At 42.9% G+C, this 14,334-nt stretch overlaps 1 protein-coding gene across 2 annotated transcripts in view; it reads right to left on the reverse strand.

The window, feature by feature from the left end:
* The window catches only part of TMPRSS6 (transmembrane serine protease 6), a 104,738-nt gene extending 97,793 nt beyond the window's left edge, over positions 1–6,945 (reverse strand). For both annotated transcript variants that reach the window (XM_066594570.1, XM_066594569.1), the window contains exon 1: positions 6,752–6,945. In XM_066594570.1, coding sequence (XP_066450667.1) covers positions 6,752–6,823 — 72 coding nt within the window. In that variant the 5' untranslated portion in view covers positions 6,824–6,945. The remainder of the gene's footprint in view (positions 1–6,751) is intronic.
* Positions 6,946–14,334: the final 7,389 nt, after the last annotated feature.

A 14,334-nucleotide genomic window follows, 5' to 3' on the forward strand; every position in this document is an offset into this window, starting at 1 on the left:
ATCAATAAAAAGTAGTTACTCTTACGTTTAGTCATCAGGAGACCTTTTGAGAGTTTAGTATTGCAGTTTCTGTAGAAAGTAGAGCAGTGGTCCCCAACCGGTGGCTCGTGACCCCCTGCTTTGTGGCTCGCCACAGGAATTCTGAGTTATAATTGCATAGATGAAAAAATGATACCACCCTTCTTAGTTACCCTGGGCACTTTCTCTGCATGCTCCTCCGTAAAGCATCACATGATGAACAAGAAAACGTGATTCATTAGACCAGGCCACATTCTTTTGTATGAGCACTCTGATTAGTATGTGGCTTTGAAAACCTAAATGCAGGACTTTGTGATACAATATGTATTTAGGTAAAGGCCCCTGTTGCAAGCACCGAGTCACGACAACATGACATTTTCTCAGCAGACTGTTTTTGTCATCTGTTTACCATTGCCTTTCCCAGTCAGCAGCTGGGTACTCATTTTACAAACCTTGAGCCAACTACCTGAACCATGCAGGGATTGAACCTGCAGCCTTCAGGTCATGAGCAAGAGATTTGGACTGCATTTCTGCTGCCTTAACACTCTGCACCACACAAGGTATTTTGATACTTTTGTATGATCACAGCCAATATATACTTTATTAGTAATTTGTGTTACAGTATATCTATTGTGGGAATGGACTAGACAGGCTAGCCTTTGCTCCCATACACGTTAATGATCCTTGGAAGCCTATAGCCTCGTCACTGGATCACCAGTTGTTTCTCTTCTGACCACTTTTGATGGGTACCAACCAAAGCATACAAAGAACACAAGACTGCTGTTTTAGAGATGCTCTGACCTAGTCGTCGAGCCATCACAATTTGTGCCTTGTCAGAGTTGCTCAGATCCTTACAAATCAACTTCTACAACCGAGTGTTCCTGAGGAGGAAGAAGAAGCATGGTGGCTCAATGGTTAGCTTTGTTATCTAGTAGTGCTTGGGACCTAGGTTCATATCTGACCAAGCACAATATCTGCATGGTTTTGTATGTTCTCCCTGCGTTTTTGTGAGTTTCTTCTCCATAACAGTTACCTTTATTTATATATTGCATACATGTGTTAAGGAAGAAAAAGAAGCAATGTGGCGACTCAGTGGTTAGCAATGTTGCCATGCAGCACTAGGTTCAAATTGAACAAAGAACAAGTTCTGCATGGTGATTGTACCTTCTACATGCATTTGTGTGGGTTTCTTCTCCATAACAAACACCTTTAATTATATATTGCATACATTTGTTGAGGAGAAAGAAGAAGCATAGTGGCTCAGTAATTAGCACTGTTGCCTAGTAGCACTGAGGTCCTAGGTCTAACTCTGACCAAGAACAACATCTGCACAGAGTTTACATGTTCTACCTGTGTTAGGGGGGGTGGGGTTCTTCCCACACTGCAAAAACATAATAGTAGGTAAATATAGATTGGGAGCCCCAATAGGGACAAAGTATCAAGTGATGCATAATGTGTAAGCACTATATAAATAAAGGTGATTATTATGTAACACAGGGAGAACATACAAACTCCATGCAAATGTCAGTTTAGGCAACAGTGCTAACCACAGGACCACAAAAACAATTCTAGGGTTGTTGGTGAAGTTCTGATTCGGTTCCAACTAGTTTAGACCAGAACAAATATTTTTCTAAAATGCAGTGCGCCGGATGAAACAAACTTTTCAAAAGTTCACTCAACTCTACTCAAGAAGTGAATCCTCTGCCTCCTTTGCGCCTCTCTGTTGCCATTCTTGGCAGTGATTGCCTTCACCCCTCCTTGGAAACCTTACGTCCGAATCTGTACCGAATTTCATGTGCATGAATCATTATTCTTGTCGCGCTTCTTTTTTCTGCTGCATTACGTGTTATACGCTGGTTGTAATGGATTCAACCAGGTTTTCGTCCTAGTTTTAACTTTTCTTGGCTCAATAAAATTGTGTTTGAGCAAAAAACATGAAAGCTATGTAAAGTTTGTCGCTGATCGTACTCCTTGGTTATAAAAAGAAACTGCTGCAGCGCAGTATGGAAAAACGCTTCAAAATCTTGTATATAAAATGATGAAGCAGAAATGAATAAATCCAGCCTACATCTGCTTTCAGATATGCTGGAGCCGTTTTTTTTTTTACCAAGGGCTGGATGGTGGAACAAATCAGTGTAACCATTACAGAGGGAGAGCTGAGTTGGGGAAGCTTTTCCTGCTTCATTGTAAGGAGATCTGATCCTCTCCTTGGCATAAAATATCTGGCTACCATAGAGACCTTTCATTAGGGTGGAATTAGCCCACAAGACGTATCTTAACACCAGAGTCTACTGGCTACGTGTAGATTTTGATGCAGAATTGAAAATGGCTAAAATCTGCCTGCAGTTCCACATCAAAATCTGCCCTTAATGCTTATTCAGACGACCGTATATCGGCCGAGTATTCACGCCGGCCGATATACAACGTCCCTCTCTGCAGGGGGAGGAGGCTGGAAGAGCCGGGAGCAGTGCCCTGAGCTCCCGCCTCCGCACTATTTGCAATGGGAGGGGTGAGATGGGGCGGAGCTAACTCACATAACTTAGCTCCGCCCCATCCCACCTCCTCCCATTGCAAATAGTGCAGAGGGGCGGAGAGGAGGCGGACGCTCAGTGCACTCCTCCCGACTCTTCCAGCCTCCTCCCCCTGCAGAGAGGGACACCGTATATCGGCAGGCGTGAATACCCGGCCGATATACGATTGACTGAATAAGCCCTTAGACCTACAGATTTTGGTGCGAAATTCCACAGAGTGAGGGCTTATTCAGACGACCGTATATCGGCTTGGTTTTCATGCCAAGCCGATATACAGTGTCCTTGTGTGCAGGGGGGGGGGGGAGGATGGAAGAGCCAGGAGCAGAAACTGAGCTCCCGCCCCCTCTCTGCCCCTTGCCACTATTTGCAATAGGGGGGGGCAAGACAGGGGTGGTGCTAAGTACCGGAGCTTAGCCCCGCCCCTGTCCCGGCCCTCCCATTGCAAATAGTGGTGAGGGGTGGGGAAGGGGGCGGGAGCTCAGTTCCTGCTCCCGGCTCTTCCATCATCCTCCCCCTGCTGACAAGGACACCATATATCGGCTCGGCGTGAAAACGCAGCCGATATATGGTCATCTAAATAAGCTCTCACCTTAAGGGCTCCTGCACACAGGTGTATGCGCAACTATGCTTGCTGCCACGGAGCGTAGTAGTGCATGGACAAGGTGAAAATATATATATTTTTTCCTTTCAAAATCTGCACTATTCCGCATGAGTTTGAAAAACATTTAAGCGGAAAGGTAGGTCCTGAACTACCTTTTTCCCACATAGTGTTAACGCCTGAAAATCCCAGTAGTGGAAATGAAACAGTTGAAATCAATGGTTTCATTTTGTTTCGTTATATGGACATGAAATGACCGCATAATGGGATAAAATCACGCTCATCTGGTTAAGCCCTAAGGCCGGTTTCGTGTGTGCAAAATTGCTTATGCAAACTGCAGACAACAGAACACATTGATTTCAATAGTTTCCCTCACATTGAGCGTTTTTGCACCAGCATTTCCATTGCGTGAAAAAATACGCGACATGCTCTTTTTTGTGTGCGCATTTGTGCAACCAAGGCTCAATAGGAGTCTATTGAAGTTCGCAAATGCGCACTCCAGCTGATTGATGCGTAAGGGCGCCCACCCACTGGCGTTTTTTTTCCCTGCGAAATTCGCAGCATTTTTTTGTCTGCAGGGGTCTATGGGACTTGTAATGTTAAAATCGCGATCGCGCAAAATCGCGATTTCGCGCTAAATTGCGATTTTGCGCGATCGCGATTTTAACATTACAAGTCCCATAGACCCCTGCAGAGAAAAAAATGCTGCGAATTTCGCAGGGAAAAAAAATGCCAGTGGGTGGGCGCCCTAACTGTGCAATTTTGCAGTGCTAATTACTAACACCAGGGATTAATTAGGCTGCTAAGTCGGTAATGGGCCAGGAAGAACAAAAATGTATAGTAAATTATGTGGGGAAGCAAGCAAACGCATAGAATCGCGCTCCATTCATAGCGCAATTACACCATCCTCTCGAGCGCGTCTACGTTCATGTGCAGAAGCTCTTAACAGGATGTCCGGGGTTGGAAAAACATGACTGATTTCTTGCAAACACAGCGCCACCCTTGTCCGTGGGGTTGTTTCTGGTATTGCAGCTCAGTTCCATTGAAGTGAATGGGAGCTGAGCTGCAATACCAAATACAACCCACAGACACGGGTGGTGCTGTGTTTGGAAAAAAGCAGCAATGTTTTTCTAATCCTGGACAACCCTTTTAAATTGCACCTTGTGGTGCGCACTCGCAGAATAATTCTGGAAGGTCCCTTACAGAGATCTAAATGTTCTGCAAAGCTCTTCTGTTTTAGTTAAGGAGAGGAGACCGGCTCAAGATAAAACCAGGCTACAAATGGCTCGCTGAAAATTACACAGCAATGTTAAAATACTAGTCTATCAAAAACACAGAGTCCAAATAATATCAATATCGATGTCAAAATGTGATTTTGCCACAAATTTCTTGTGGTGATATTGCGATTTTCTCTGTGCAGGAGCCTTAACTGAAGATTTTAGTGTGGAATTGCAAGCTGATTTAAGCCATTTTTCATTCTACATCACAATGTGCGGAATTTATCGTGGCTCGTGATGTGAAATGTGGAAAAGCCTGATCATGTGAAAGGTCCCTTTTAGTGACTTTCTCAATTTTTTGGGTTAGATGTAACTTTTGAGATCCTACATGTTGTTCGCTTAATAGAAAATGATTAACCAGAAATCCAATGCTATCCAAAGGTTGAACATCTCAGGATTGCCAGCTCAGCTCAAATACACGGCGGCATGACAAATGGGAAATTCCATGCAACATCACATTTGCCTATACTGTAAATGTACATACAGGTCTATCTTATAAACTGTCAGAAGTGATACGTATTTAGGGTAGATGTGCACAACCTGCTCCTCCGTCAGCACCCTTCAACCTACAGAGACCTGGCTTCTTGCATTATGGGCTAAATGGTGCAGGAATGCCTTGTGTCAAACATACAAAGCTAGACTTTCCAGCAGGAAGAACAATGTGTTTATGTTTGCGAGGCGACCACGGAAGTGTGGAGGCTGTACATGGATTAGCTTTGTAGAAACAGATAAGGATGGGATTTCCTATAGAAACATGCATGTACAAGTAACCCCGTCTTCATGGCGCCCACCCACTGGCGTTTTTTTTCACTGCAAAATTCGCAGGTTTTTTTTTTCTGCAGGGGGTCTATGGGACTTGTAATGTAAAAATCGCGATCGCGCAAAATCGCGATTTACTGCGATATCGCGATTTTGCGCGATCGCGATTTTAGCTTTGCATGTCCCATAGCCCAAAGACCCCTGCAGAAAAAAAAAACGCTGCGAATTTCGCAGTAAAAAAACGCTAGTGGGTGGGCACCCTCAGCCTGAGCAACGTGTAAAGGGATCTTGGACACTTCGGATTACACAGCTCGAAAAAAACAAACCTAGCTGATCTCTGCATTAAATCCACATGGGGGGTCTGGGAGCTATACATGTGTCTATCCAGGTCTTAGATGTCCTTTTTTGTTATAATTAACAATGGATATTTTGAAACCTGTAGTTCCACAACACCTACAGTATTATGGAAATGTTTTAGGCAGGTGTAGTAAACATGTTGCAAAGTAAGAAAAATATTGTAAATTTCTTCTGGAGCCGGACAACGACTCGAAACCAAAAATCAATGTTTTTAGGAATGGTCTTCAGTGTTAGGCCCAGTGTCTACCAGTGGATTTGAATTGTAGAATCCATGTCTGGGCACCCACAGTTTAAGCCGCCTATAGGGAAACATGGGCATCCACAACTGAATTAAAGCATGCAGATTTGGTTTGCGAACCTTTGGGTGCATGCTCCATTTCAGTGCGGTTCCCGCACGGACAGCTTCCATTGGGAAAGCAGGAGTTTGAAAAGAAAAACTCTACTGCACATATGCGCCGACTAGCGCTTCCGCACACACCCGCAGTATAGAAAAAAGAAGACCTGGATGGGTACGCAGGGTCCTTGGCCACAGGTGGTGTTGATTCTGCTGCGGGCTCATGCATGCGGAATCTGACCGGCGGGATGTGAGCCCTAAAGAAGAACAAGGAGTCCTGGAAGTGATGATATGGCCCCCACAGAGCCCTGATCTCACATCATCCAGTCTGTCTGGGATTACATGAAGAGACAGAAGGATATGAGAAAGCTACATCCACAGAACATCTGTGCTTAGTACTGCAAGGTGTTTGGGACAACCTCCCTGCTGAGTTCCTTCACAAACTGTGTGCAAGTGTACCTAAAAGAATTGATGCTGCTTCAAAGCTAAAGGGCGGTCACAGCAAATATTGACCTGATTTAGTTTTCTCTTTTGTTCACTCACTTTGCATTTTCTTAATTGACTAAAAAGTATTAACATTTCTATTTTTGAAAGAATTCTGACTTTGCAGCATTTTTTCCACACCTGCCTAAAACCTTTACACAGTACCGCACATATCAACATATTGTTATAGGACTGCTTGATAACAGCTATGAATACTGATACTGTACAGATGTGCGGGATCCAAACTTCTCCATACAGCAGTACTGATTTTGTCATTCACCATTGTGATACCACAGAGTGTTACTGCAGGTAAACCAATGGCAAACTCAGTTCTGCTATACCTGTTCATCCCTGACAACATCTAGTACATTACCTGCTATGTTCTGCTGCTTACCTGGCTTAGTTCTTTGGGGGGCTTTTCCGTGATGTCATTTGTAGAATCAGAAGGGGGCAGATCTAGGGACATTTTCTTTGTTTCTCCAGTTCACCTGGACGTACAGCTGACAGTCGTGCTGCTGGGACATTCTGTACCAGTTACACAAACCTTACACCACCTTGCGCACAAGGCGGCTGTTGACATGTCCCTGAGCTCCCCATAGATCAGCTTTTCTCTGCCCCTCTGGCTGTTTTGGAAAAGAGCAGGAACCCCTTGGGACGTGAATACTCAGCCTACAAAACAGGCTGCGAACATGGTGCAAAACACACACAAGGAACGTCAGAATCAATGTGTGACACACGGCCAAGAGGACACGGAGCAGAGATCATTGTTAAATACACAGATGTGGAATCTGGTGATCAATATGGACCATCACATACATTGTAAGCATACTCTAAAACCACCCCTGACCAATGCATACAGCTGTTGCAGAGATGGGACTCGTATCTTTCAGACTTTTATGGCATGTCCTGTGGATATGTCATAAAAGTCTGGATTGGAACACCTCTTTAAACAGTCCCTGTAAGATTCTACTTCCAAGGGCTTGGTCTCATGGTCACTGTCACCTACATATCAAGAACTTACATCTCAACTAACAGGGGGTGGACATAAATACGGAAACACCATACAAAATGCATGGGATTTTAATCATTAGCACTGAGCTGCCCTTTTGGCTCCTGCTTGACTGAGAGCTTTCCCATCTGTGTTTACTTCACCTCAGAGGTGATCAAGGCTCATGAGGAGCTGAAACTAGTCCTCTGGACCTGTGATTTTTACATGCACGGATTACAATAAAAGGAGTTTTTATTCACGGCACTTCAAGTTCCCACCTGTTTGATTCTGCATTACGTACTTCACCTCTTGCCCTGCTCTGGTGGTTTTGAGAGGCAGCTGGTAACAGCAGCTGACTGGCTCCAACCCCTGACCAATGGAACCTTGTTGCTCAGGCAGATGTTCACTTCTGCCAAGCAGCATCTTATCATATTACCTCCACTTAAATAACATACGATTATAAATCATATTTCAATAGAACATGTGGAGACCGATTTTAGGGCATGTTTTCATATTTTTGTCCACCCCTTGTACTTCTCCTTCTCTTGTTGGATGGACGTTTAATCATATTGATGAGTCCAGTGCAAAGACTTTGTAACTGCTCCCTGAACCTTTTACCATTTGCAAATGTAGAACCCTTATCAGTACATCAGCTTCAGATGCCCCATACATTGTCTCACCAGCCAGCGCTCTCTAGAATAGGTGGCAGAGTTATTCTTCCATGCAGTTTCCCTCAGAGTACCCAATATATATATATATATATATATATATATATATATATATATATATGTATATCATCCAGGGGCTGGATATTTGGCTGTGTGAATGCAATAAGAAGGGGCTTGGCGCTGACATGTTGTAGTACACAGTTGATAAAGATGTTGCTTGAGCTGTGCCAGAGGAATAAAACCAGGTTGTTCTGTGAGCAAGTATGAGATGTTGTCATTTTGGCCCAAGATGCACCAGGCTTTAAAGGCCATGCACCCAACAGTTCCCCTTGTTTGTCCAACCAAGAATAGATACCACAAAGGTTGAAAGATTGGATATTAGGCGTGACATAGGTATATATATGATTGCACACAGAGGATATTGCCAAATTTCTCTGTTTATTTATAAAACCAGCTTTATACGCGTTTTGAGGTCAGCCGACCTCTTCCTCAGCATTTGCTGGGGACCTACATCATGACCTGGGTGCTGACATTTGTCCACAGGAATGTTTGGAACCCATGTCATGATGAACGTCTCCATCAAAGGAAGAGGTTGGCTGACCTCGAAACACGTATGTAGCTGTTTTTTTAAATAAATAAACAAAGAAGTTTGGCAATATCCTCTGTGTGCAATCATCTATCTATCCTTATATCGCACCTTATATCCAATCTTTTTACCTTTCTGGTATCTATTATCCATACGTCCACCTATCCAGGCAGTAGGATATGATGGTACTCTGGGTCGGCTGCACCTACCATATACAAAAAAAGAAAGAACCCCTTCCTATTTTTACAAACAGAAAACTTCAGTCCATCCATCTTCACAAAGGACATTGTCTTCACAGCTCCATTTTTTTCTTACTTGAGTTGCTTCACCTTCTTCTATTTTATTCACCTCAAGAAAGACTAGAGGCACTGGTGAATCAAGTGGTCTCCCCCTTGGTAAGTTGATCCCGGTTTCTGCTTGGGGCCTCTCCTGCCAGGGAGGTCTTTCACTGCCACACATACTTTCTCCAGAATGCCTGCCATCAAGATGCCTCTGAGCATACCCACCACTGATGACCCCCTACAGCACCTGGAGTGTCAGCCTGTAATGTTGTTCAAGATCATGCCACTGTCTTTGTGATGTTAGCCTTTAGGACAGAATCTACCCACAGACCAAGAAAAATTGCAAGAGCTAAACTTTGCTAACTCAGTTGCAAATAATATAGCAGCAAACAGTCTTACCTTACAATCTCTACATATTAGGCATTAAAGGGATGTTCCTATCTTGTCTATGGTGGGAACACTGTTGTCTATGAGGTGGCCGGTAGGACAGAAACAGCCGAAGGCAGTTGGACTACACTGTTTCTGTAACTCCCACAGAAGTTAATGGGCATTAAGCAAACAGTGTAGCACATTGAACTACATTGATTTTGCAGCTCCTGAGTTCCAGAATCAGCATAGCTCGCTGCACTATGCTGTCTGCATACTTCATATTGACTTTTATAGGAGTTACAGAAACAGTTTAGCGGAACTTGCTTGGCCGTTTCCATAAAGCCCAATCAGCCCTGGTCACTGCAGACAGGTGGAGTGCGGGCAGAACTAAAGATAATTGCAGGTTGCAAAGGTGGGTATGTCTTTTAGAGTTTTATGACACTGGATATCCACTAGATATGCCATAAAAGTCTAGATCGGAACACCTCTTCAATCAGTCCCTTTAAGATGCTATTTACAAGAGCTTGGTCTCCTGGCCAAAGTCCACTATATGTCAAGGGCTTACATCTCCACTTACTGCTCTACTTCATGTACAGTAAGCAAACACATCTCAAGACAAATCTACACCATGTCCGGGTTTTCACAATGCTCCCACAGACGTGCAGTAGTCATATCAGGCCCCCTGCTTCTCATAGGCTACTATCTCACTAGCCTTTACGTCAAGCTTTCACAGTTCAGCTCACGGCTGCACCATTAGAACACATTCTGGGCCTGCAGGGTCACCGGTCTCTACCAAAACTGTATTCCTGGTCCTCTGGTACAAGCTACAGGTTCCCAAAGTTTAAGCACAGAACCACTTTCTCCAACACCGGCTCCCATCCCATATGGGTTGTAAAACAGTGGGTGTGGACGTACCATATCACTGACCGATTTGGCTTTAGGTTACTCCTGTCAGCAGTAACTAGGGGTCTCCTAGTTTTCACCCTTTACCTTTTCCAACTTGGATCTGGTCATAGCTACAGGGGCTCCCAGGCCATTACTTCAGGAGTAATCTTGGTTCAGGGGCAGCTGACACAGACAGGTCAGAACCACCATAGTCCAATACCAGAGGAAAAGCCAGATACATAGTTGATAAACAAAGCTGAGGTCAGGACAAACTAAGTTCTTGCATAGCAGTGAGGTCAGGGAGGGCACCAAAGTGATATTATGGTCAGAGTACAAACCGAGGTCAGGAAAGGAGAAAACGAGAAAGCTGGGTGAATCAGGCATGGGTCAAACCAGGAGTCAGTCAAAGTACAATAACACCTCTGTAGCACCTTATGGAACTAATTGCTCAGGCACTGTCCAATGGGGGAGGGTGACTATAATAGCCAGAGACATATGCAGATTGGTGGGGAAGGGAAGACTAGGTGCATTTGCTGGCCTTTAAAAAGCAGGTCAAGAGTATGCACGCACTCTATAGGCAACAGTAACAGGGGCTCTGACAGATGTTGCTCATTGCCACTGACAGATGGAAAGGTAGGAGCAGCCACTGGCCACAACCAGCAACCATAACACCAATCTGACTATTTTCAAAGCCCCAGACGGCCGCTATATATACCAATTAGCCATAACATTAAACCACTGACAGATTAAGTAAATAACATTGATTCTCTTGTGACAGAGGTACCTGTTAATGGAAGGGATACCGTATATTAGGCAGCAATCCGTTCTTGAAGTTGATAAGTTTATGTGTTTGAAGCAAACAAAATGGACAACCTTAAGGATCTGATGACTTTGACAAGAGCCAAATTGTGATGGCTAGATAACTTGATCAGAGCATCTCCAAAACTGAAGGCTTTCTGGGGTGATTCCTAGTATGTAGAAGATGGTGCCTATTAGAGATGAGTCCTTGTCACTGTTTGGACCCTAAAACGTAACTTTTAATAGCATTTAAAAAAAATCTTTTTTTAATAAAAGCAAAACTTACAGACACACATATAGTACTTAGATTCGTGTATAGAAATAGAGGGATATATACTATCACGTTGATTAGTGTTTGATGGTATCACTTTAGGGTATCCTCGGTATAGTTCGAATTATATCACTCCTGGAGGCATAAGGGAGTTTATGATACAATTTTTGTGGCCAAACAAAAATATGTGTATTCTCTGTGAGATATTAATCATAGAAGATTTTTAATGATCGCAAAGATACAGGAATGATTATATCACGGCTTCGAATAATTGAATTCTGAGTCGTGAAATAGATCTTATTCTGGTCCGACGCGTTTTGCTCAACGTTGGAGCTCCTCAGGGACCTATACGCTCTTTAAATGTGCCTCATTGGTATATATATATATATATATATACATATATATCTAATTTTACCCGGGTTATCCTTCAGTCAACAGATTAATGAAGGGTGGTGATGAATACAGATTTCATATTATGCTAGACCTAGTATATCTGTAAGGAGGGATGAGAATTCGCCGTATGGTAACACCCACTTGCAAGATTTAGATAAGGTCAGCATCAATATCTGTTAGTCACTATTGGACACGTCAGCCCCAGAACTATTTTAATAATAAATAGTCTGTTTATTTCAGGGTATAATGTGTCTAAATAAGTAATGTTGTAAAAGAAGACTCCTTCAAATGTCTAATCTTAGTAGATTGATATTAACGCTCTTTCTAATTCTAACAACACCCCCAATAATGAACATGTAGTAGTGTTGATAGAACCCTTATTCTTTGGAGTCTAGCTCCTCTAAATTTTCAATATTGTCTACTACTAGTAAATGATCTATATTGCTCGTGTTGCCGGATTCCTGATAGCCACAGGATTTTATGGTGGCACAAGGATCCTGCAGCGATAAGTACTAGCAGCACAAGGATGAATAAAATAAAAGGAGGAAAAGAAAGAGCAGCAACAAGCCCAACTGCCCTGATGGTAGGCAATTGGTATCAATGAGTCTAGTGAAGGGAGTTCACTTAAATAGGAACCCAAGGAACGCCCATATGGGTGTGTATGTCGGGGAGCTCCAATCAGCATCAGTTCCCTGTCTGTCATAGACGTTGCCAAGGCAACCCACCAAGTTGTATCTAGGCTTCGTTTAATACTGGTGATCGTAATCAATCCATATAAACAGTTGGAGTGATCTTTCTGTATTAGGTATATGATGCAGTGTCCGTTAACCATGTCGTGAGATTGATATCAAGTTTCGATTACTTATCGAGTACTTATTTTTTTTATTCTTGTGCTGCTAGTACTTATCGATATTGCTGGAGGACCTTGTGCCACTATAAAATCCTGCGGCTATCAGGAATCCGGCAACACGAGCAATATAGATCATTTACTAGTAGTAGACAATATTGAAAATTTAGAGGAGGAGCTAGACTCCAAAGAATAAGGGTTCTATCAACACTACTACATGTTCATTATTGGAGGTGTTGTTAGAATTAGAAAGAGCGTTAATATCAATCTACTAAGATTAGACATTTGAAGGAGTCTTCTTTTACAACATTACTTATTTAGACACGTTATCCCCTGAAATAAACAGACTATTTATTATTAAAATAGTTCTGGGGCTGACGTGTCCAATAGTGACTAACAGATATTGATGCTGACCTTATCTAAATCTTGCGAGTGGGTGTTACCATACGGCGAATTCTCATCCCTCCTTACAGATATACTAGGTCTAGCATAATATGAAATCTGTATTCGTCACCACCCTTCATTAATCTGTTGACTGAAGGATAACCCGGGTAAAATGATATATATATATATATATATATATATACCAATGAGGCACATTTAAAGAGCGTATAGGTCCCTGAGGAGCTCCAATGCTGAGCAAAACGCGTCGGACCGGAATAAGATCTATTTCACGACTCAGAATTCAATTATTCGATGCCGTGATATAATCATCCCTGTATCTTTGCGACCATTAAAAATCTTCTATGATTAATATCTCACAGAATACACATATTTGTGTTTGGCCGCAAAAATTGTATCATAAACTCCCTTATGCCTCCAGGAGTGATATAATTTGAACTATACCCAGGATACCCTAAAGTGATACCATCAAACACTTATCAACGTGATAGTATATATCCCTCTATTTCTATACACGAATCTAAGTACTATATGTGTGTCTGTAAGTTTTGCTTTTATTAAAAATTTAAAAAAAAAAAAAACTATTAAAAGTTACGTTTTAGGGTCCAAACAGTGACAAGGTTTCTCTAAATACAATTTGGACTTACTTGCTACAGTGAAAGACTATTAGAGATGAGCGAGCACCCAAATGTTTGGGTCCGCGTTATTCGAGTCGAGCTTTTCGTAAAATTCGAGAGCTCTACTTGAGTAATGAACCCCATTGACAACAATGGGAGACTCGAGTACTTTTGTATGTGGGACGCCGGGTGCCGAGCTTTTCTTTTTTTTCTTGGTTCGTGTTCTCTCTCTCTCTCTCTCTCCCCTTCTTGCCAGAGAAAAAATTTGCCAATGACACGCGCTGCGTCACGGTGGGGAGGGGCCAAAACAGGCACGTAACAGCGGGGAGGAGCCAAAAGCTGGGGGGGTTGAACACGATTTGATGCTCGTTGGAGTAACGAGCACCATCGAGTATGCTAATACTCGAACAAGCATCAAGCTCGGCAGAGTATGTTCGCTCAACTCTAGTGCCTATCAAAACCTGTCCAAAGAAGGACAATTAGGGACAGGGCCATGGTGTTCAAAGTGCCCATACTGACCCCTGATTCATTAGGTGCATGTGCATCGCTTACTAGGAGAAGAGATATCACAAGAGTGCAATATGTGAAAAAGGCAAGATGGCGTAGGCAGTGTGATTCTTAGAGAAATGTTCTTCTATGAAACCTTGGGTCCTGGCATTCATATGGATGTTTCTTTGACAGATATCACCCAGCTAAGCAATGTTACAAACCAAAGGCAATGGTATTCCCTAATGGCAGTGGCCTTGTGTCATGGGATAATGTCTCCAGCCACACAGCACAAATTGTCAAGTCAAGGTTTGATGCCACTGGAAGAAAATTCGTATCACAATAAATACAAAAAAATAACACTTTATTTGAACAAATCACACAAA

The sequence above is a fragment of the Eleutherodactylus coqui genome, chromosome 3 (genome assembly GCF_035609145.1).
Source record: "Eleutherodactylus coqui strain aEleCoq1 chromosome 3, aEleCoq1.hap1, whole genome shotgun sequence".
Classification (NCBI taxonomy): domain Eukaryota; kingdom Metazoa; phylum Chordata; class Amphibia; order Anura; family Eleutherodactylidae; genus Eleutherodactylus; species Eleutherodactylus coqui.